Raw genomic sequence first — 24424 nt, forward strand, 5'->3', positions numbered from 1 at the left:
CAAGTGTCTTCACAACTGCTACATGTATTGCTTTGGCCAAAAATGCAAAAACAATGACACACAGTTGTTGACACTGCTGTTCAAAGAAGACAACATAAACCAGACAAGTACTGCATTGAATCCAGCTTCAGCAGCTGACACAATGTCAGAAAGTTTGCTCAGCTGTTGGCAGCTATGGAAGCACAGAATGCTGAAGCATAGGTTGGAGCAGAAGCTTGAGACAAGGTGTTATGTGAAAACACAAGATTCAAAACCCTCAAGGTTAGATGCTCAAATGTAAGTTTTACAAGAAGTAAAGAATTCATAGCTCCTCAGGTTGAAACATACCAAAAAGTAGGTTAGATTTTTCATGTGAAATTTTCAGTCCCACTTTTACTTGTCAAGCCTATGTTTTGGAATATCTGATACTTTTTTTTTTTTTTTTTTTTTAAAAAAAAAAGAAGTATATGACAATTTTGAGTTCTTGTGACAACAATATCTTGCTTACTTGTTTATAACTAACATAAATAAATTTTGCCAGTTACAACACATTAGCGTAATATTTCTCAAGGCTTGTCAAACTATTAATTTCATTTTAAAACAGCAAAATATGAGAAGGAAGATAATTTTAAAGATAAATGTCCCTTGAAAACTTTGTAACTTGCCATCATTTAATCCGTTCATATCATAGCAAATGACACGAAAATTATGAAATTTTATTTAAGCTGTTCTTCTTTGTTTTCTTGTACCTTTGTCCTGTTTTCAGAATGGGGTTAGCATGGTTATTCATAGATATGGCATAGTTAGTTTAAAGGTTATGTCCTTCCTGTTGTGACCCCATTACTCCCTGAACAGAATATGTGTACCCCAACTGTCTGGGAGTAATGTTATTCATATAAAGGTAGGCAGAAGTTTTCTAAATGTTTGTAGATCATGTAACTGATATGGGACTTGGGTACCAACCCAATGTTCACCTAGTGGGATGTGGGAAAATGCCCAAAAACCACATCCTGACTGGCTGACACATAAACCTTCATCAATAACATCATTGTTAATATGCTGGGAGGATTCAATCCAGGGACAGTGCACCTCCCTGCCCTCCAACAGGCGCTTCAACATGCATGACTAGCTGCATTGGTAAATTTTATTTAAGCTGTTCCAGATCAAAATTTATTACTCATTATTTAAATAATTTACTTTGTATATGAAAATATAGCTGGTTTTATGAAAACACTTTTATTTCACATAAAGTCATATAACTGCAAATTGTAAAAAATATTTTGTAGGCATCCCATTCTGAACCCTCCATCTTTAAATTATTATTACTTAAAATATCAGTTGTCACTATTTTAGCTCTTGGATTTTTCCACATGTGAAAACACATATATTTGCCTAAATTTACACTTCTATGAAGACCAGAAATAACCAAAATAACTGTAATGACTCTAGAGGTATCCAGAAATGTTCAATTGGACATACAGATTTGCCAGGAAGGAGTTACTGTGGTAGTTATGAGTTGATAATTTACCTTAATTCAATTCACTTTGAGTCAGTTGTTTCATTGTGATATTTTCTACTATTATCATCTGCTTTGGATACAGTTTTGGTGAACGAAGGTTCTTGTATACTTTAGGTGAAAAGCCAATAATTAATCAAAAGAAGAATCATTTGAGTACTGCTCCTATTCATCATAAAGAGCTGGCCATTAATTGTAAGTGGTAAAGATGCTGAATGAAATGAGACTCCAGACACTGAAGCTACACTGAAAGTTAAGTAATCTTTCTGTGATAACGTTCTTTAGAAGAAAAATTAATTTTACATGCAAAAAAACAGTTCTTAACACTAAAAGTGCAGCTAGTGCACAGTGGGTGGACAAAAATATGGGAACACCAGAAACACAACAGGTTACCAATCCTACTATGGTGTAGGAAACTGGCTGGCATTTAAAACAGCTTTCAGTCATCTCAGAAAGGATAAATACTGGTCCTATATGGTTTTCAGTGGCACCTATTACCATTTTTCCTTGCAAAATAGTGGAAATATACAATGAAACTATCTTAATTATCATGTGGATGGCAATTTTTTTAGTCCTACAGTTAACAAAATTCTTGAAAAACATGAGGGTTAGGTACAGCTAAAACCTAATGAATTATTAAAATAATCAAGAAGGCTTAAAAATGCCAAATATTCCAAATAAAACTATGCAAAACATTCTCAATGACCTAAACACTTTTAATTAACAGTATAGCAATTTTTCATTGTGGTGGCTGTTCCAAGAAAAAATCTGAATTTCTATCAGGAAATAGTTTTTAAAGTAGCAGTTTTACAAGCAACAATTGGCAATGTATTACATATAATTTTCTGCATTTAGACCTAATGTGTAAATTATTGTAATGCTATAATAATGGTAAGTCAATAAGCAAAATTACTCTTTCCGAAGAGTACTTACTTAAGATCCAGTTCATCAGGATGACGAGACTTGAAATTATACAGTACAACATACAAGTTTGTTGGCAGGAGTCGGTGAGATTTCTGGAACAAAGAGAGTTGTGCATAGTTTTGCATGAATCAAGCTGAGATTAGGTTAAACAGCTGGTAATTTTACATTATAAAAATTGCATTTAATATCTGAGTAGTTACTGTAACTGGCATAACAATATTCCACAGAATACAATCTTTCCACCTATACCTCTACCTAATACAACAAAAGTTTCAATGTTACCTGTCTCCTTACTTAACTCTGCAACTGCATGCAGTACAGTTTCTGGTTTCAGTTCTGACACTTGCGCATACATTATGTGTTTACTTTCAGATCAGCTACATCTCTATATCTACTGTTTAGCAACAAAATAAATGTACAACCAACACATCAAAACCTACTGCATTTGAAAATGGCCCATAAGGCAGAATTGGACAATTATGCAAGATGTAACAAATTCGATACTTGTAAAAAAGTGTAAAACTTCAAAACATCCTTTAAGTGAAAATTTCCATTGAACAAAGTCCACTAATCTCCATAGTTTTTTGAAAAACCACAAAAAACCTCAGTAATTTAAGAAGACAGAATAAATTATACGAACTGTAGATGTGCTGGTACTGGATCAGTGCTCCCCAAAACTACAACATGCAAATCGGAGGTAGTGTCATTGGTTGCATAATATGTGTAAAGCAGATAACTACAGATCTGAAATCAAGAAGGCATTTATTACTGTAAAGGGTAAAAGATGGCAGCTGGAATAGCCAATTTAGTCAAATGGTCTTGAGATGTCATTTAAATGACAAAATGTGATGGATGGGGAATTTTGTAGATTCGAGGGAAGTCAATTACAACTAAAGGTGGTTAAGAGATTAAATATTCATGCTTTAATCGTAAATAAATACAAACAGTTGTGCCACTGATATTAAGTAACTTGAATTTATCAATGATACATGTGCTAACAAGAGAATATATTTGGCCATAAACTTTGCTGAATATTTATTCTTGGTGACACAAAGCACAGTATTAAATGGAAGTAACCAAACACAGGTGTCTTGGATTTACTCATAAAGACATGATTAACAGCCTCATGTTTGAACAACACAACCAGGAAACAATGAATAGCAAATATCAAATCAGTAAAAAATTTCAGCCATTCTTTTAGTTACAATGGTGTCCAAAAAGTTATTAAAATTTTGCTATGTCTGAACAGACTCCTGCTTGAGCTTTATTTATGGGGAGTCAATGAATCATGGCAAGTTCCTAGAAATACTGCAATGGTCAGTTAATTGATCCATAATCATTCTCTGTTATTTCTCATTTTACACTTGTGTAGGTCCAACTATCATACTGTTTTACAAATGAAAGAGTTTTCTGCTGTTGCAGTCTGTGCAGTTTCAGAAATATTGCTACACTTAAATCATCCAGTTTCATCAATAATACAAAGTGTTGCTGTAATCCGTTACATCAGTAAGTAACACATGTACAGAGGCCCTATTTTACTCCATCTACATGAAGCTTTTTGGCTAAAATGTTTGTTTAAGTTATCATAATTCTGTTTTCACCCAAATGAATAGTGAAAAAGTCCTTATTCAATGATTTATAGCATCTTTTCACAGCTATTTTAATTACATAAATGCCTGTATCAACTTCACTTTTTCAAATGGAGCTATAGTAATTCCTGAAGCTAGTATTTTAGTTCTACAAGAGATGACTTCAATCATGTATCACACTTAAAAATCGAATTAGTAATTTCAGAGAAATTCCATTATCTAGAACTTAAGATTTATCTGTTTTTGTTAAAGAGTATATAAATTATAAGTTCAAATTTAATTGATAATATACTGGCATGTAATGATACCTATGTTCCATAGAGCATGTTGAAAGTGCTTATTAAATACACAACTGTGTAAGTCTTTTGAAGTGTTCTGTTACTTACTTTTGTATCATCATGAATAATGTTTGTATAATTTAGATCACTGAATAAACCTTTGCTATGAATGTAGCTACTGCAATGTTTTCAAAATCCCAGGGAAGCAATCAGCAGGCAAAAACAAAATGGTTAGTGTTTTAAAAGGGCAAAATTCAAGTAACCATCATGTGAATAATGTTTTTCTTGTGGTAAACTGGATCACATTTCAAAAGACTGAAAAACTCTCTGGTTTCCCTTCAGATGAATAAATCTCTTGCCTTTTATTAAAGATTTCCATGGAGGGGAACACTAAATGAGTCTGCAACAAATTTTTTATATTATACAGTCAAATGGCAGTGTATTCTTTAAAAAATGCTTTATGACTGTGGCTCAGCACCATCTAAAGCTTTTTACTGCAAAACAGATTTAGTGTGTTTTAAATTCAAAAGTATAGGTCATATGTTAAGGAACTGTTCTAGCCATGGTGGGTCTGCTGTGTTATCAGCTGTAAAAATATTTTCAGAACTAATTCCAAGTTAATGGAGAAACTTTATAAGTATGGGATTCAAGGGAATTGCTATGGTGTAATTAAATCATACATTATAAATAGGAAAAAGTGCACAGAAATCAGATACATTAGTAAAAATATAAATTCCATATGGCATTGTTGGCTAGGACATTCCATGTGATGGCTTCAGCCATCTGCCGGGAAGGGTGTTCTTCTTCTGCACACATTGAGGCAGGATATGGGTACCAGCCTCGAATTCACCTAGTGGGATGTGGGAAATCGCCTAGAAACCACATCTGGGCTGGCCAGTTCACCAGCCCTCTTCATTAGTCCATGCAGTGGATTCGATCTAGGTCAAGCTTGCCTTTGTGAGTCCCAGAAGCGCTGAGTTAACACATTTGGCTAACCATGCAGGTCCTTCCTTGCACATTGGCCCCTTTCCTAGTTGATATGTAAGTGCTGTGTTATATGTGTATTTTTGGGGTGTAGATAAATGCAATAAATGTTATTTAGTTAGTTTCATGTTCCAGGGATCATTTGTACAGTTAATTGTAATGACATGGAATGAGTAATTTTACATTCACATTAAAGTTCAGTTTAAGAGAAGCCTAAAGGTTTTATTGGTAGCGAACCCCTACTACTCCACTGATGTATTTCTTAGTAGAATCAACTATGCACATATGTTAGTAATAATATAAAATCATGCAGATATTAGTACTATCTGATTCTGTAGAGATTCAGTGCAGTAACACAATCATTGCAAACAAGTACTGTAAAATGATTTTTCTTTTTGATGATGGATTATTACAGTGGCCTAAGAATTGAAGACATTGGCTGTAAACGATGGTAAGCAATACGCAATGGGTATGGAAAATACAGTAAGTGATGTGTCTTAGTCCTATTAGTTGAAAGTTTCATGATAAGCTGATAGAGAGCAGCTCTATCTCCAAATTCAGATCCTAGCAAGTGGTGACTTTGGCAGGATCTGTGTATGTAAACAATGTCACCTGCCCTTAACATAAATGCCTGTTGTCATAACATGTGCAGTGGGTCATGTCTAGAAAATGCTTTCCAGGAACAAGCTGTACATATCGGAGGATGATTAGGATACATATGATTTCGATGAAGGTCCTGGATATGTTCTGAATGAAAATGCACATAAAAAGGTGTTTGTAATCAGGTAAATTTGCATATTTTGCTAAGCAAGTAAACAATGTTAAGTCATATTGCTTGTCACAGTTTATGTGTATTAATGTGACAGTGTGATGACAGGTATGTTAAGTACCATCCTTAACATTGTGGGTGTGCTGCAGTAAGGTGTTTGCATTGGTTTCTTGTAAGAAATTATCTATAACTGTATGCATATCTTGAAAACCATATGTACAAAAGTCAATTATATATTTAATTGCTTATGCACATTATTATTGCATTTATATGACCTATAAAGTGTGTGCTGCATATTTGTATTAAGAATACATATGAGCAAGTTATTGAGATGATGATTTTACTTTTGTGATGTTCAGAGGAATGTAACAGAGATGCTTCCTTCAAGAGATGCACCAGGTCCTGACATTCTGAAAGCAAATACAGTTGATGCAAATGATCAGTGGAGTCAACAGAGAGGTCGGAAGAGGGTAAAACATGGAGGTGTACAGGAACAAATGGAGAAAAACACATAAAGGAAAGAAACATAGAATGTACAGGGGCAAGGGTAGAGGAATGTAGTTGTGTGAAGTCATATAGAGATCTCTGGAAGGTACATTGGCATATTTGTTTTTCTTTGTAAATATTTATTGTGTATTCTTGTTTTCTGACATATTTTGCATCCTGGAGGATCTCCTCACTATGGATCTATTAGAATGAAAAATACCTCGAATCTAATCTAATTTAATTACACATTAATTCATATATAAATATGACCACATGCTGACCATTTACAATTTTTATGAGAGTGTAATTCCTACCCACCACACTTTACAAAAATAGAAATTCTTCTGCAGTCTCTTCATTTTCAAATATAGCATTTCCATCTGTCAGACATTTTATATCATTGGGAAAGTGATCAAAAATTTTGGTGGCAGCATTGTGCAGCTTTTCATGTGCATAATGTTCAGTAATGAATATCATTTTTTCCTTCTGGTATTGTAATTATGCACATATTGTTCCCTTTGAACTGCAGTGGATTACTTACAACAAATTCATAAGGGAATAGGCATACAGTGAGGCAATTGTCAGAATGCCTAGCTCTTTGAACAGATCTCTACAAGGTGATCAAGGATGAGCACCACATATTATTCTTACAACACATTTTTGAGCAATGAACACTTTCTTTCTTCAAGTTGAGTTACCCCAGAACATTAGTCCATCCAATGTTAGTGAATAAAAATTCACAAAATATATCAACTTACTGATTTGTCTCCCCTCAAAATTTTCTATGATTTGAAGAGTAAATGTGGCTGAACTTAGCTGTTATAGGAGTTCCAAAACATGCTTCTTTCAATTTAAATTCTCATCAATAAGGACACCTAATAATTTCAAAGTTTGTAGAGTATAGTGTAGCACAAAACTTTTGAAATGAGTAGTGTATATACAGTGTATAATGTAGTGTTAGACATACTACTGGGTAAAATATAACCAATCACAGATCTGAGTTACAAATTGTCTTTAATGAAAGATTTGGGAATGAAAAGGGTTACTGCCAAGTTTGTTCCTTGGGTTCTGACTGACAATCAAAAGCAACATTGAGCTGAAAGGAGTTGTGCTTTGAAACAACAGCCTGAAACTGATCCAGATTTTCTTTCAAAGCTGATGAGTCATTGTGCTATGGTTATATCCCAGAAACAATGCAAAAGTCAAGCCAATGGAAGATGTCATCACCCTGTCCAAAAAATGTCTTTAAGTCAAATCAAGCATTAAAACTACGCTATTTTTTCCTTTTTTGATGTCAAGGGTATAGTTCATTCACAGTTTGTTCTTCCATGTCAGACCATCAATCAAATATTTTATTTGGAAGTTTTAAGAAGATTATGCAACAGTGTTCATCAAAAAAGACCTGATTTGTGGCAGACAGGAGGCTGGTTCTTCCACCATGACAGTGCACCTGCATACAGAGCCATCTCTGTTAGACAGCTTTTGGCTAAAAATGGCATGGTTCTACTACCCCATGCACCTTACTCACCTGACTGGCTCTGTGTCACTTTTTCTTATTTTCACACATGGAAAGGATCATGAAAGGCACCGAGTTGACAACATTGAAGAAATCAAGGAAAAAATCAGGGAGGATTTTTTGTTGTTGTGGTTTTGGGTTGCAAAACTTCTACAGTCATAAGTGCCCATTCTGTGGCTTAGGGAAGGGTAAAAAACCGAATTTTAAATCAGCAGCAATGGGAGTGAAACTTAAAAAGGAGGAAAACTAAAAACAGAAGGAAGTCTTAGAAAACTACTATTGAAGGTGGGGGTTGTTGTCCCCAAAAAAAGAGCTTCAAATGACTGATGTCATCTCACTGACACTGCTAAACTCGAGGACACGATCAGCTGGGTGCATGTCATCTACTAGAAGGGAAGATATATCAGGCAACAGCTGAAATGGGGCATGTAGCGGATTAAAATAGGGATACTGAAAAAAAAGGTATCTCACCATCCACGGTTGAGAGCAGCAAGGACAAAGAGGGGGAGGATCGCCACTTAAAAGATGTCGATGGCTAAAAAGACAGTGCCCTATCTGGAGTCTAGTTAAAATTACCACCTCCCAATGATGAGGCTAGGAGGAAGAGGTCCAAGCACAGGGAAGAGGTTTTATGTCCTGTAATTCATTATTGGGAAGCATAGACCAATGTGTGCCATAAAAGAGCAACATGATGACATAAAATGCTCTGTAGATTGGCTAAGGGAACCATGCAAACAGCAGGCCAAGGAAGGGAGACTGCAGCCTTGGCTGCTATATTGGCTGCCTCCTTTCTGTGGATTCCAATGTGCCCTGTGATCCAGAGGAATGCCACAGAGACACCCCGCAAGTGGGGGCAGTCCTGAATCCAGAGGACCGGAGGGTGGACGGGATAAAGAGGTTGAGGAGACAGCTGAGTGAATCTGAGAATATAATATTCTGCAGTTGCTTATGGCAACAGATGTATTGGACAAACTGGAGAACAGAGTTTGTCTGTCATTTCTAAAGATGACCACAAAAAATGTTTCAAACGGTGGGAGACTGGTGGGACATATGTATTAGTTGTAATGAAGAGTATTTTGGAGGGGATAAAGTTGTTTTGTAAACAATTTGAAAATATACAGCTTTTAAAAAATAATTCCTATAATCATCTTGCTCAGGGTGGAAGCTCCTGTTATTATTTTTTCCAGATTGGTGAATTTTTTTTTTAACTCCGTCTCTATACAAAACAGAATGCATTTTTTTTTATTTACCTAGAGATGTTTTGACACCTATGTCTCACCTTCTGTGGGCCAAATTTGTGTCTGTAAAATATCATACAAACTTAATGGTTCTTTGTCTACTTTGGGCCAAAAACCTATAAAATGTGCACTTTGTTTAGTTTCTTTAAACTGTTCATCAGAAAATTATGTTGCTAGAGATAATGAATTTTCACAGGGTTGCTATTTTTGTGGCAAGAAACACATACAGATGTCTAAAATATGAGATATAGAGAAAGTGCAGTACAATGTTGCCTGATTATGGGAAAGATAGAAGGTCCAGTATAAAAATTTAAGATACATATGAAGGAAAGAGAAGCACTTCTATTAATCTTGAGAACTCGGATGGGAAGTTAGTACTAAGCACAAAACAGAAGGCTGAAAAGTGGAAGGAATATGTAGGACTGTAGAAGGGGAATGAACTAGAAGATAATATTGGAGGAAGGGAAGAGGAGGTAGATGAAGATGAGATGGGAAGTATAATACTATAACATCTACAGTGACATCTATGTAACTACTATGCAATTCATACTTGCCTTGCAGAGGGTTCTTTTAACTACCTCCAGACTATTTTTGTACAGCACCACTCCCTAGCAGCACATGGAAAAAATAAATGCTTAAATCTTTCTGTACAAGCCCTGATTTCTCTTATTTTATTGTGATGACAATTTCTCCCTATTTAGGTTGGTACAAAAAGTATTTTTACATTCAGAGGAGAAAGCTTGTGATTAATATTTTGTGGAAAGATCTTGCCACAACAAAGAACACCTTTGTCTTAATGATTGTCATCTCATCTTGCTTATCATACTCGTGACACTCTCCCACTATTTCTTCAAGCTTTCTTGATGTCCTCTGTCAATCTCATCTGGTAAAGATCCTACATAGCACAACAATACTCCAGCAGAGGATGAACAAGTGTAGTGTAGTGTAGTGTAGTGTAGTGTAGTGTAGTGTAGCGTAGGCAATCTCTTTAGTTGATCGTCTTGCATCTTATGAGTGAACTGCCAATCCAGCCTTCAGATTTGTGTGGTTTATTGCGTAACCAAAATTTAATGTAGTTATTTTTGTACTCATTCAGATTACTTCACACTTTTCTTTATTCAGAGTGAATTCCCACTTTTCACGCAATACGGATTTTGTATGTAAGTCATTTTGCAATTGGTTTTGATCTTCTGATGACTTTACGTGATGGTAAATGAGGCAATCTAATAGGACTACTGAGATTGTCTCATAAATAATTTATGTAGATTAGGGACAGCAGAAGGCCTGTAACACTTCCTTTGGTAATGCCAGATATCACTTTTGTTTCACTCAATGATTTTCCATCAATTACAATGTATTGTGACCTTCCTGACAGGAAATCATGAATCCATTCACATGACTGAAACAATAGTCCATAGGCACAATTTGATTAGATGATTTGATAAGAAGAAATTGACACAATACTGAAAGACCTATATCAAAACAAGATGACATTGCTTCAAGATCCACTGAGGGAAAAAAAAAAAAAAAAAAAAAAAAAAAAAAAAAAAAAAAAAAAAAAAAAAAAAAAAATCTGTGTTGTGGTATTGCTACCAGACTAATCATTATAGAAGACAATTAGAAGTGTGAGTCATGGAACATGGGCTAGAAGTTATGAATAGAACATGAGAGTAACATCAAACATACATGTTAATATCGTTAATATGATATCAATAGGCTGTGGAGTTTACAACTGAGTGATAGTAATATCAAACATGATTCCAAAGGAAAAGCATGACCTATCACAGAAATGTACAGGAATAAGGGCAAAATACATTATCAAGAATGTTAACTGCGAATAAATGAGATTAATGTTTAATTGTTCAGAGAATCCACCACTGAGTGATGATATAGATGTAAAAGTGCAAGAATTTTAACAGGTTATACAGAGAGCAATGGGAATGTTGGTTCTCATCTTGACACACAAGTATAAAGACACAACTTTTGCATGCACTGAAGCACTGCAGAAATTACACTGGAACAAGTGTCATTAGAAAATTATTCCAAAATAGCATAACCTCAGAGGTAAAAATCCAGAAGCTATGTACATATACACACTTTATTAAACATATAAAAGAAGAATTAAGAAGAACAAAAATAGAAAGATTTAGATAATTTCTGGAGATTAACATGAAAAACAGTTCACTTCGGATATAAGCTCACAAACAGTCCTGTCCACAAACTAACTGAATAAAGGTACAGTAACAAGGTATTTGCCACAGTCAGCAGCTCTTATACACAATTAATATGATGGCAAGACAGAACAAATATGTCATATGGCATTGTCAGCTCGGAGACTTAAAAGAATTGTTGTGCTGCCTAGTCAGAAAGAGTTTTCTTCCTCTGTACACAAAAGAGGAGGTGGAGAAGATCAGAGATGAGTGTGTAACGTCCTGTCAGTAACAAGGTCATTATAGATGGAATGCAAACTCGGGTAGGGAAGCATGGGGGAAGGAAATTGGCCATGCCCTTTTAGAGGAGGCATCCCAGCACTTGCCTGAAGTGATTTAGGTAAATTACGGAAAACCTAAATCTGGATGGCTGAACTTGTGTTTGAACTGTTGCACTCCTGAATGCGAGTCCAGCGTGCTAACCACTGTGCCACATCACTTGGTCCCTTTGCACACCATAATTCCTTTCCTCACTGTAAGTGAGAGTTGTGTCTTAAATGTACCTGTTGACTGAAGGTAACTGTAATGGGTGTGTGTACAAAGTTGAGTTGTGTTTGGGTTCTGTGGTGATGAGACAGGGGAAGAATTGGTTCCAGCTCATAGCCTATTCCTCTTGAACAGCAGCAAGAGGATTATCAGGCTTATTGTGCCATCATTATCAGCAGAAGCAGCAGCAGTAACAGAACCAACAATGACTGGAGCAGCAACACAGCAATGCTTAAGGAGGAGCCAAAGGAAAAATACATCTGTGTCATTCAGTGATAATTTTTTATGGTTTCAAGCCAAGAAGAAAATAAAAATGTGAAAAACCAGCCTGCTAACTCACAGATAAGTCACAACAATATCCTATTTTTAAACATTCAAGGTCTTGAAAATAAAGTTGAAATTCTGGATGAGTCATTGCCACAGAACATTGGCTTAAACCAGAACAAATACAGTACTATGTACCAGAAGGTTATAAATATGGAAACAGTTTTTGCAGATCTCAGTACCATAATGGTGGTACTGTTATCTATGTTTCAAATGAAATAGAGTGTAGAGAACTAGATCTTAGTTGGGCATGTGTAGAGAAACACTTTGAAACTACCGGGATCATATGTGATATAATGAAACTTATCATAGTATGTATCTACCATTCCCCTGACTCAGATGATAAAACTTTTTTAGATAATTTAGACAGTGTACTCTGCTACATAACGAAATGGAAACAGTATGTAACTGTAATTGGAGGAGACTTTAATTCAAGCTTTGATGTAACATGTAACAAACCCAGTGTAAATAAGTTACTGAATATGCTAAGGCAGCTCAACTTCCATCATGTAAATTCAGAACCAACAAGACTACAAGCATGCTTGGATAATGCTTTTGTCAACTGTGCTCGTGATATGTACTCCACCAAGGTAAAGGAGTTTGTTTTCTCAGACCACTCCATGTTAACAGTAAAGTTAAGACATTTTATAAAAGGGGATAAGAGCAAGGCTGGACAAAAGTTAACAAAATCTAATACCTTAATATTAACAAAACACAATCTCATAAAACTAACACACCAGTTGAGCATAACAAACTGGGACAAATTATTTCAAAACTGTGATTCCAGTGCCCAAACAGTTTATGAAACATTCCACAGTTACATAACAGGTATCTTAAAAGCCCATCTTGTTCAAAAGAAATACCATAAAACAAGAAAAGGTAAATTTTGGTACACCAAAGAACTGGAGAATTTAAAAAATAAGCTACTGCTGTTGAAGCGCCTTGCCAAAGTAAACAATTCTAATGAAATTAAGGATCTCGAAAAAATCACTAAGAAACTGTATAAGAAAGAGTTGCAATTAGCGAAACTAAGATACAACACAAATTTCATAAAAAATAGTAAAAACCAATGCAAAACAGCCTGGTCAGTAATTAATACTGTTAAAGGTGAAGTCAGAAACTTCGACAAGACAGTCCCAATACCAGCAGATACATTCAATAAATATTTTGTAAGCTGTGCTGAAGAGAGCAAACCTAAATCATAATAGGGCCGGATCATCATTGAAACACTTCAAAGAGGTATGCCAACATGAAGTTCTTAAAATAGTCAAAGAAATGAAAAATTCATACAGTACAGATATTATTAATATGTCAAACAATCTATTGAAAGAAATCATACATTACATTGCAGCACCATTAACATATTCTATAAACCTGTGTCTCATAGAAGGTTATTTTCCTGATCCTCTCAAACTATCCAAGGTAACTCCAGTCTTTAAGAAGGGTGTCAAATCAGATTCTGCAAACTACAGACCAATTTCACTAATTCCAGTACTAGGAAAAGTCTTTGAAGGCATAATATATAAGCAGATGTATGAGTACCTAGAACTAAATGGTATGTTATGTGCATCACAGTTTGGTTACAGAAAAAGAAGGTCAGCTATACATGCCATAGAGCTCTTAGTCAGAAACATTCTAAGAGCATTTGAGGACCATGCGCACACACAGGTAACCTTATGTGATCTGAGCAAAGCTTTTGACTGTGTTGACCACTCACTTCTGCTCTCTAAACTTGAGTACTATGGAATATGTGATAAAAGTTTAAAACTCATCAAATCATACCTCAATAAAAGGAACCAGGTGGTGAGTTCAGGAAGTCATCTGTCAAACATACTCGAGGTTCAACATGGAGTGCCACAGGGATCTAAATTGGGACCCCTTCTTTTCCTTGTACACATAAATGACTTACCAGGAAATATAGATGTAAAGACATATATGTATGCAGATGACACAACTTTTCTATCTGTAAACCATGTACTTGATAACCTGGTAAGTGATATGAAATTGGCAAAAGAAAATGCAACATCATGGTTTAATGCCAATGGTCTGCTATTAAATGAGGAAAAGACCCAGAATATGTGGTTCAGTCTATCAAAGACTACAAAAATAGAAAAACAAAAGGCAAAGTTTTTAGGTATTGTACTTGACAACAGTCTAACATGGAACTCTCATGTTGATCACATAGTGGTTAGGTTGTCAAGAGTTATATATTTGTTGAAGAGACTGATGTGTTGTGTGACATTTGAGTACATAAGGACAGCGTACTTTGCCTTTTTTCAATCTGTTTTAAGGTATGGGTTAATACTCTGGGGAAACAGCAGAAGAATAAATGAAATTATCGTGATCCAGAAGAAAGCAATCAGAGTAATGGCTAAGGTAGATAATAGAACACATTGTAAACCATTGTTCACTAAATATAGAATTTTAACAGTAATTAATTTATATATTCTTGACAGTGTTAACTACATACTTGCTGAACTACCTAATTTAAGTGTAACAAATGAAAGACATGGCTACTATACAAGAACGTGTACTTCTTTGCTGTTGCCACAAAATAGATTAGCTAAAACTAACAATAGTCATAAGTATATGGCAATTAAAATATATAACAAATTGTCTAAAAATGGGTCAATCAAGCCTGACAAATTATTTAAAGACAGTGTTCATAACTTCTTGTTAACGAATCCATTCTATTCATTAGAAGAATTTTTAGAAATGCCCAATATCAACTTAAATATGTAAAAATTTTTTTTGTAAAATTAATAGGTTAAGTGAACTGACGAAGTCTATTGCATGTAACAATGCTGAATGACTAATAAAGAATCTGAATCTGAATCTGAATCTGATGGCCAGATCAGTATCACAATGTCCTGTGTCCTCACTTCATGAGACACTGAAGATAGGTTTGAGATATAATCCAGGATATTGGTGCAAAGTCTGATGCTGAGTAACACCTCTCCTCCCCTAGCTGGCCAAATACTGGTGGTCAAAATTTATTCCACCAACATGATTCAAACTGGCTACCTCTGGACTGAGTGTGAATAAATGGGTATATGTTACCAACCTCAGCTATGGAGGCAGGGTACAAGACAAAGATAAATGGTGATTATGAAAAGTGTTATGGGGACTATGAAAATAATAGGGTTGTATATTTATTCACAAAAGAAGAAATTTGCAGTCACTTATGTGTAAAATAGGAAAAATCTGAAAGAATAAGGGGGACTCATGATGAAGTAATACAAATCTTAATTGATCAGATGGTCATTTACCAGTGCAAGCTCTACAATGAATGTCTTACAAGGGAAAGTGTCCACTTGTTGCAAGGAAGTTGAGGTGATAATTGGCAGTAAAGAGAAAAACAATGATCTTATGACACGGAAATCCTACACAGCTGTTCATACCCTAAACACTTTGGGTACAATATTTGAGAAACAGCTACATAAATATTTCATCATTTTTCAGGAGTGCATTCAGGATATTATCAACTAATGTACCAATATTACACCTGATATCCTTTCAGCCATTTTCAAGGTGAACTCACCTATAGAATGGCAAGATTTTTTTACACACTTTCCACTGTGGAGTAAATGCCCATGTGTCAGACATAATACCTTTGGTAGCAAGAGCATCAGTCATAGATATCTAGAGTCAGTGCATCAACAGTGCTTATGAAGTATTTGGCTGACTAATATTGATGTCATATGTTGTAATGCCAGGCAGTGAACACCGGGAACAATATTTACTTTGAGAGCACAGATGTGAAATGAGGGGTTACCACATATTTTCAAGCTAGAAACCCTCATCTTGGTTGAGCAGGCTGTCTGAAAAATGATGGAGTATTCAATATTCTGGGGAAAATTCAAGAAAAATATTACATAAATATTGTATAACTGTAGAGTATTATGTGGCATAAGCACCCATCAGAATGGAATCGGAAGAGGCAACAAATAAAGTGATATCGCTTGCAACTGATACTAAGCCTATGTAGTCATTAACAGCAGGGAATGATCTCAAGGCCACTTCCCACACTGTATGGTGGCCATCTTGTTTTGGATACCCAAGACATTTGGAGCACGCAGAAGTGCTATAAAATTACAAAAGAGACAAGTGCTACAGAATAGAAGCATATTTAATGTGTCCACAACATAATGAAAATCACTTGTGATCAGTATATAGTCTAGGGTTTTAGGGTGGAGCCTATACTACTAAAGTTATATGGCACCAGCAGCGTAAGAGCACTGGAGGTATTTATAAACAATGTGCTCTTTGTTGTAAGTGGTGACTTAGGTCAATAGAAGACTAGTATAACACTGTACTCTTACTAACTTCAGGGATAATGAGAAACTATCAAACCTGCCTTAGCGCATAAAAAAACGCCATCTTGCTGCTGAGAAGCAAATTATCAAGAAATAAAAAAGGAAAATTAAATAGCATTGGGTACAATAGCAATAATATACGCACATGTTTTATAAACAAATATAACACCACTTCTTTATGCTAATTTTTGTTTCAATTTGGAAAAGAAGAATACAAGCTCTAGTATATGGTTAGCTAATAGTCACTAACAACTCTCATTTGCTACTTACTGGAGAAGGACATGGTGATGTACTGGCAGAAGACAGAGATTTTTCATTTTCATCTGGAAGTTCAACAGAACTCATTCGCATGTTCCTTGCAGACAGTAGCCTGCGGTTGTGAACAGGGCTTGATGGAGCTATGAAAACAATTTAGATATACTATATCTACTGTTATAGATCAGAATATATCAGTATTACAGCATAACACAAAATAGAATACTTCCTGTGTAGCTTAATGAATTAAATTTCATTTAGACTTCATAAGTTAACATCTGTTTAATAGTTTGGATTCACATAGCACTCATTGAATTCTAAATGTGGAGGAAAATTCTATATTGTAATAGTATATCAACAAATGTGCATGCTCCATAAATTATAAATTTATAGTCATGCACAGATTTAAATAAAGGTAATACCAGTTTTGAAATTTTTACTATGTTCATAAACTTTATAGCTATCATTAAATGCTACTATTAAGCTGCTGTTTTGATATGCTTCTTTATAAGACTAAAAAATCATGACATATTTATGAAGTATTTTTAGAGTTCCTTCTTAAACACCACTTAATCAAATTATTTTCATCACCAGAAACCATACCCAGTATGTTGATAATAATACATATAATATGTAGAAGTAAATCATGTATTAAAGAGAAATTTCCTCTTTGCACACAGCTTAAAAGCACCACATAATGAAACTTCCTTTGAATTTTGTCTTATGCTATGATTCCTGTCACAGACGTTATATGTAATTGTTACAGGAAACAAACAGTAATATAAGAAAAATAAAAGTAAGCAACTAATATTTGAAAATGTACTACTGTATTATCACATAAAGTTTTTTCCAATACTACTTGAAAACTACATACAAAGGGGACTGACTTGCAGTTAACTGAATCTCATACTAATATGTAAATTACAAAAAGCACATGATACAGTAAAGGTGACTGCAGCAAAACATGCTTCTTACTTCTCATACAAATGACGATTTCAAGTGGCATGTAAATACTCCTCCCGCCCCCCCCCCCCCCCCCCCTACCACACACACACACACCTAATGCTGAAATATCTATAGATCAATGAATTACATCCTTCTATGGCAAGGATGCTTGCTATTAGCACTATACATAGTTCTTCTAAGTAAATATATAGTTCTACTAATGTTAATTTGTGAAGCTATATTGCTACATGGAGTCATGCCATTCCTTTTGTGATCATGCAAAAGCTAAATGATTTGCTAAGTTTCAACTGCATAATACCAGTACACTTAATAATGGTTTGCTATTCATCTAACATATTCTCATGATAAACAAATGAAGATAATTAGAAAAGCTTTTTCTACAGTCAATGTAAATACCATTCAAACTACTGCAGAAAAAATATGATGTAGATAAGGATTCTGTATAAGTAGTTACATGTTCTCAAAATATGCATTTGAAATCAGAACTGCTGTTTGTTTAAAGCACATATCTAATCTGCTCCCATGTGGCTACTTCTACTTAAAAAGTATAAGGAGCTATTTATGACATTTATTTCCGGTCCAAAGTGGATTATTTTCTTGTAACTAGATGAAACAATGACAATCTGAGTTAAACTGTAACGTTTCCTACAAATTAACTCCTGTTAGAAATAGATATGGCATACTTGACCAGCATCGACCATTATGTATAAAGACAGTTCTGTGTTGGCGCGGTATTTCTTGGGAGCCTACACAAACAAAAAACTAACTGAAAACACATTTAATAATTTCAGGAGAACTTAAATTTTATAACTGTTTTAGTGACTGAAATTATTCTGAATGTGTAGTAATAATGAGAGTAATTATTAAGATTGTTCCACAGTGGGGATCTTCCCTGTTGCCCTATAATGACAAAGTCCAAAAACAAGAAATTTTCAGGAAAGTTAGAAGTAAGTGAATAGTATTTGATCTTTTTCCCCAGGCTGCAGTCACCAGTTGTAGAATTTCACTTTTGAAATAAGGTAGTGTTTATGGTACCCTGGAAAAGGCAAGTAAAACAAAAAAGAAACCAGTGTCTATGTGCTGTCTGTAAATAACTGAGAGAAACAGATATACATGGGTTTCAATAAAACATGCAAACTATAGTGAAAAGAGATGATTTTTTAAATAGAATAACAGGGAAAATTAAGTCAATGTTACTTAAGAAATGAATCAGCTGTAAAAAAATCTTTTGACAGGTGATGTAAAAAATAAACAGGAAGGTAAAAGAACTGCATAAACTACTAAACTATAGAGGCTGAGAAGGTGGTGTATCCACCTGAAAACATAGGGGGTAATCATTAGTTGAAATGCAACAAAGAACTGTCATTCATGCACCTGATTGTGTTTGTCAACTTAATTAGAGCAGCATCTACTAATTTTATTTAAAATACAGTTTCTTAAAGTTAGTGTCTGTAAGCTATTGTAGCAACCTTGTGTCTCACCATAAAAGTGAACCAAAACTAAAGATAAGGTTTTGTGCATGGCAGCTACACACCAACCTCCTTCCATTCCATGTATTTTAGACTTCTTGTATGGCTTATAAATAAGGAGAGAAAAAGATTAGGACACTGATTAGCAGAACAAGCAATGTGCATGGATTTTCACATTTCATAGAGTTGGTTGAAATACAGCATGTGTATAAGGGCGTGCAGGACTCAACACTGTTTCTTTCTGTAAAAAGAAGTTGCACAAGAGTGATAGATGCATTGCAGAAAGGAATTTAATACAGTATATTTACAGCCATTAAGCACAGACACTGTTATGTACAAACATACTGTTCTTAAGATATTTCTTTTTAGCTGTGTATGATGTTTTTTAGTTGAAATGATCCACTTTTTTAAAATATTTCTGTTGGTTGATGAAAGAAGCTAAAGTATTTAATTATTTCATGTTATTTTCTCAACAACTTTAGTGAATCTTTGGGGCACATATACTGCAACCAATTCAAAATAAATGTTTAAAGGTAAAATGAAACAGATGAAGTACAGTTTTGTTCTCCTCTTCCAGTTCATTTATGGTGCTGAACTGTACAGTTTCATAATAACCTTAGTAAAGGGCCTGCCAATAACATTTAATATAAATTGTAATATTAACATATACACAAAATCAGAATGAATCGTTATCTAGTTTGTCCATGTGATGGCTGTAAATATACAATAATTCTACTAGAAGGCATCACAATACGGAATAATGACTTTATGATTACACTCAATGCGAGATGAGGAAGAGTGGCTAGTCTGTGGGTCAAGACAGGCTGACTGAGCTGCTGCATGTCTCCGTTTCTGTACATGCTCTGTAGACTCTGGTGAATCTAGTGACAAACTTTTCATGCGTAGATTCAGCTTCTGTCGTCTTGGGCTATGGGGGGCTGCACAACAAATGGTAAAGTTAAAATTAATATAAATATATATTTGCTCCTAAACATAGAAATTATATATTTACATTGTTGTAAAGTCCTTATTTCTGTAGGTGGAGAGACAAAAAGAAATAAGACTCATGCATTCTCTTGCCACTTCATTTCAAAACTTTCCTTGCATAAGTGCTGTGAGTAAGTGGAGCATATCACAACAAATTATTGTGTTTCTTACATGTTGCAGACAATTAAAATATACAGATCTACCAATCAGGCCGTAGAAACTGTGCACAACCCACAAGATCCTTTCTAGGTGGTTATTTGTTCCATAATATACATAAAGGACATTATGATGACTATATTTTCTGAGATATGGTGCAAGCACTACATCAAAAAATAGTTAAAATGTGGCAGGTCACTTGGGGATCAAACCAGGATTTAAATCTTATGTATTATGAAATCCCAATAGAAATTACAAGTAAAATAGTTATATAAAGTTTCTAAAAATGCTGGTGCAGCTCCCTATTTGTTTTTCTCTTGTTTGATGGATTCATTTGCTTCCAAGCAACCAAAAGATGTTACCTTGAAGTTCACCCGTTCACACAGTATGTTCCATAGTTCCAATGATTAGCAATCCTATGTCATTCACCAGCCTTGGCTGGATGGTCTGCATCAACATTACAATAACATTACCACAATGAAATGGATACAATATTGCAATTTGAACTACAGTATTAAAATGGATGTTATAAAACATATTAATGTTAAGACCTAGACTAGAACTTTACTTATAGTAATAACACAGCTATAAAATCAATGCTGGAACATAGTGTGGTTGAATAGTAGACTTGCTGCTGTAGTCATGGCATTGAGTTGCAGCTCAGATACTGTTCTATCACCAGGTACTGTTCTATCCCCAGAGAAGAATTCTTCAGTACTGTACAAAGTTTGCTCTTTTAATTTATTCAAAATTTTAATTCTGAATTGCCCCAAAGGTAATGACTGAATATCCTTAGGTTATGTACTAAATAATTTTAGGGGCACCATTGAGAAGCTGTTGCATTTCTTTGTTAATCAATATCTTGATGATCAATAACACTCGAGTCAAAATATAAATACAGAGATGCAGGTTTGACGAACTGATCAGCATTAACTATAGGCAGATTATATGATTTAATAAGAACATTTGTCATAATCTACATACTGCAAAAAGGCTGAAGATTTGAAGGAAAGCAACAAATTTCAAAATATTGTGGTGTTTTTTCTAATTACGCTGCTTGGTTTCTCCCATTGTCAATGTAATACATTATCTCATGACTCCACAGATAATGCAAACTCAGAATCTATATATCTTTATAACATATAGGAGGAATGGCTAATAATATAGCTTTGTAATTTGGTTTTGAATATCTGGATGTTCCTAGTTTCTGCATTGTGCTTGCATGAAATTTGTTAAAGTTTTTACACCAGGATAAAGATCTAATTGTACCCTAGCCAGCAATGCAAGGTGTAGCTCATTATTTTGGTCTTCTGTTTCTGGCAGTGTAGATAAGAATCACTTTGTGCAAGTGTGGTGCCACAGATGCCATAATGCAAACAAAATTATATTGTCGCTATACACAATAAATGGCCATAGTATTACCAGGGGTTATGCTACTGGTATAATGTTTCTTGATTGACTTTGTAAGAACATTTGTGAATTTCAATACCAATTTCTCTGTAGTAAAGCAATGATAAAAGCCAACTTAAGAATTAATCAAAAAGTAGTTGTCAGAAAAGTGGGTCATTACTATATCATAAGGTACTTTCTCAAGGACCTTTGAGAAAACTAGATGGAGTGAAATGAGTCTGAAATTGGAGCATAATTAGTTACTTCTACTCATAAATGGGCACTGCTGCTGCATATTTCAGTTTTTCAGGCAACTCACCATGGGCTGATTGACTTCAAAATAATTCAAATTATGTCTTCTCAAGATAGCACATTATTTAAATATTTCACACTGTATTCTTAACCTTTAGCTCAGCTACAGGTAAGGATGTATCAACTTGTGTGGCAGTATTGAAAATTTAGTGGAATGAGTTAAATAATGGACTTGTAGCTTGGAATGAAAATGATTTACTAGAACTTATGCAGACACGATAAACTTATTATATTTATCCAAGCACATTGAAACATTTCAGTGTAACCTAATGTTATTAATTAAGGATTAATACAAAACAGTTGATGAATTAAAGGTGATATTGTAACTACTGCAAACAAATTAATCACTGTGTAAACACTGGCAAAGCATGGAGATTAGGTTGAAAACCAAGTAAATAATGAGAATACCTCTAAAGCTATACCTATCATTACTTGTGAAGAAACCTAAACTGTTGCAACAAACTCAACAACAATGTTTGATTAATAATGAAGTGACAAAGCATATTATTAACTAACAAATCAGTTTAAAGACTGTCAGAAATTTTTCAGTCCTTGTAATGTAAAAGCAGCACAGAAAAAACCTTAATGGAATTAGGACAAGGCTCCGAATGTAATGGCCAACAAATGGTAAAGAAATAAGAGTGTTAGACATTTACTAGCTTTCAAAATTATCCATAAATTTATTTTCTCTGTTAGCCACTAGAGATCAAAATAAAAATAGTTAATTTGAGACAAAAAAGGTAATGAAATAGTTCTACATGGAACATATGGAGTAAGTGGGACATTGTGTAATCACATAAGTACCTGCACTGTTATAAGGTGGAAATGATTCTCTAAGAATGTGCTGCTGCTGAAGTTTACAGGCCACTGAATTTCAGCTCACAGTTTACTACAGGGTATGTTACACACAACACTTGTAAGTGTCCAAAGATTCTCAAAAATATACCTTTTGTCATATAAATACACAATGAAATTAGGGGATCATTGTTTCTGAACAAGAATATTGTTGTGAAAAGTTTCTAGAAAGCTTAAATTAAGTTTACAATTTGTGATACAGTATGAATTTTGTGCAGAAATTGCAAAATATTGAAAAATACACAATATATTATGACACACTGGAGCCTTGATGCATCAGTGAAAGAGTATGGATAAACAATAGGAAGAGTAAAATATTAAAATCTAGAATTTTTGATCAGACCTATCTGGCATACACAGTCTCACACAAAGAAAAATCAGGAATTTGGCTTATATGAGTAAATAAATGTATGAAATGCAAGATTTTGTACTTAGCTGAATTTGGGCCACCTCCTACATTAGTATGTCAAAGATGAATGCTGCAACATCATTTCATCACAGGCAAAAGAGCCAGGAAATGCATCTTCCATTTGACATGACTAACAATGCAAGGAATCAGGGCTACCAGAGGAGAGAGTTGAAATGATAATTACAGCGCCATCACCAGACTCCATAATGAAAATACTTCAAAAAGAGGTAAAAGCATTAGAACCATCATCAGCACCAGCAAAGTATGTAAAAAAAGATTCTGTTAACACCTTTTCTTCAATTTTTCATGGGATATTTCAAAATGTGCTTTCCAAAGAAGCTGTCAAGTATCACGTCACATTACACAATAAAAAGCCAAGTTCTTGGATCACAGCTGGCATCAAAACTTCTTGTGGAACTCTAAAGAGACTAAATTCAAAATTGAAGACATCTACAGATCCACAGTTCATAGAATATGTTAAGAATTACAAGAGGGTGCATGAAAAAAGTAACTGCCAAGGCAAAATTTGTGAGTAATGATAACTTAATAAGACAGTCTGATAACAAATCAAAAGCTATATGAGGTATTATGAAGACTCAGACAGGAAAAAGGTGTGAAGACCAGGATATCATTCTCTCAAAAACAAAGAAAATGTCAATATTAAAACCAAATTTGCAAAATTACATCAACAATTATTTCATTATGCTCAAAAAAAAATCCAACAGATGAACATGAAGTGTTCAAAATAATAAAAAGCTTGAAACTTAAAATAACAGCAGGAGTAGATGAGGTGCCTATTTATATCATAACAATGACAGCTGCAGAAATTACAAGACCCTTGGCATACATAGCCTATTTACCATTTAGTGAAGGAGTGTTTCTGGAAAGAATGAAAATGTTAAAAGCCATTATTCAAAAAACGGCGACAAGCGTAAGATAGAAAAACTATTGGCCAATATCCCTCCTTCCAGCATTTTCCAAAATAATAGAAAAATCAATGAAGCACAGAAT

At 34.5% G+C, this 24424-nt stretch overlaps 1 protein-coding gene and 1 non-coding gene across 2 annotated transcripts in view; one reads left to right on the top strand and one right to left on the bottom strand.

Annotated features, from left to right (window-relative positions):
- The window catches only part of LOC124722181, a 997523-nt gene that overhangs the window by 36218 nt on the left and 936881 nt on the right, over positions 1–24424 (bottom strand). Inside the window, exons 13-14 of the mRNA XM_047247381.1 lie at positions 16886–17013; positions 2429–2511 (exon numbers count right to left, since the gene is read on the bottom strand). Coding sequence (XP_047103337.1) covers positions 2429–2511; positions 16886–17013 — 211 coding nt within the window. The remainder of the gene's footprint in view (positions 1–2428; positions 2512–16885; positions 17014–24424) is intronic.
- LOC124723897 lies at positions 4609–4728 on the top strand. Its single transcript, XR_007006560.1, has one exon. It is a non-coding gene; the product is annotated as a U5 spliceosomal RNA (small nuclear RNA).

This window comes from Schistocerca piceifrons, chromosome X (assembly GCF_021461385.2).
Source record: "Schistocerca piceifrons isolate TAMUIC-IGC-003096 chromosome X, iqSchPice1.1, whole genome shotgun sequence".
NCBI lineage: Eukaryota > Metazoa > Arthropoda > Insecta > Orthoptera > Acrididae > Schistocerca > Schistocerca piceifrons.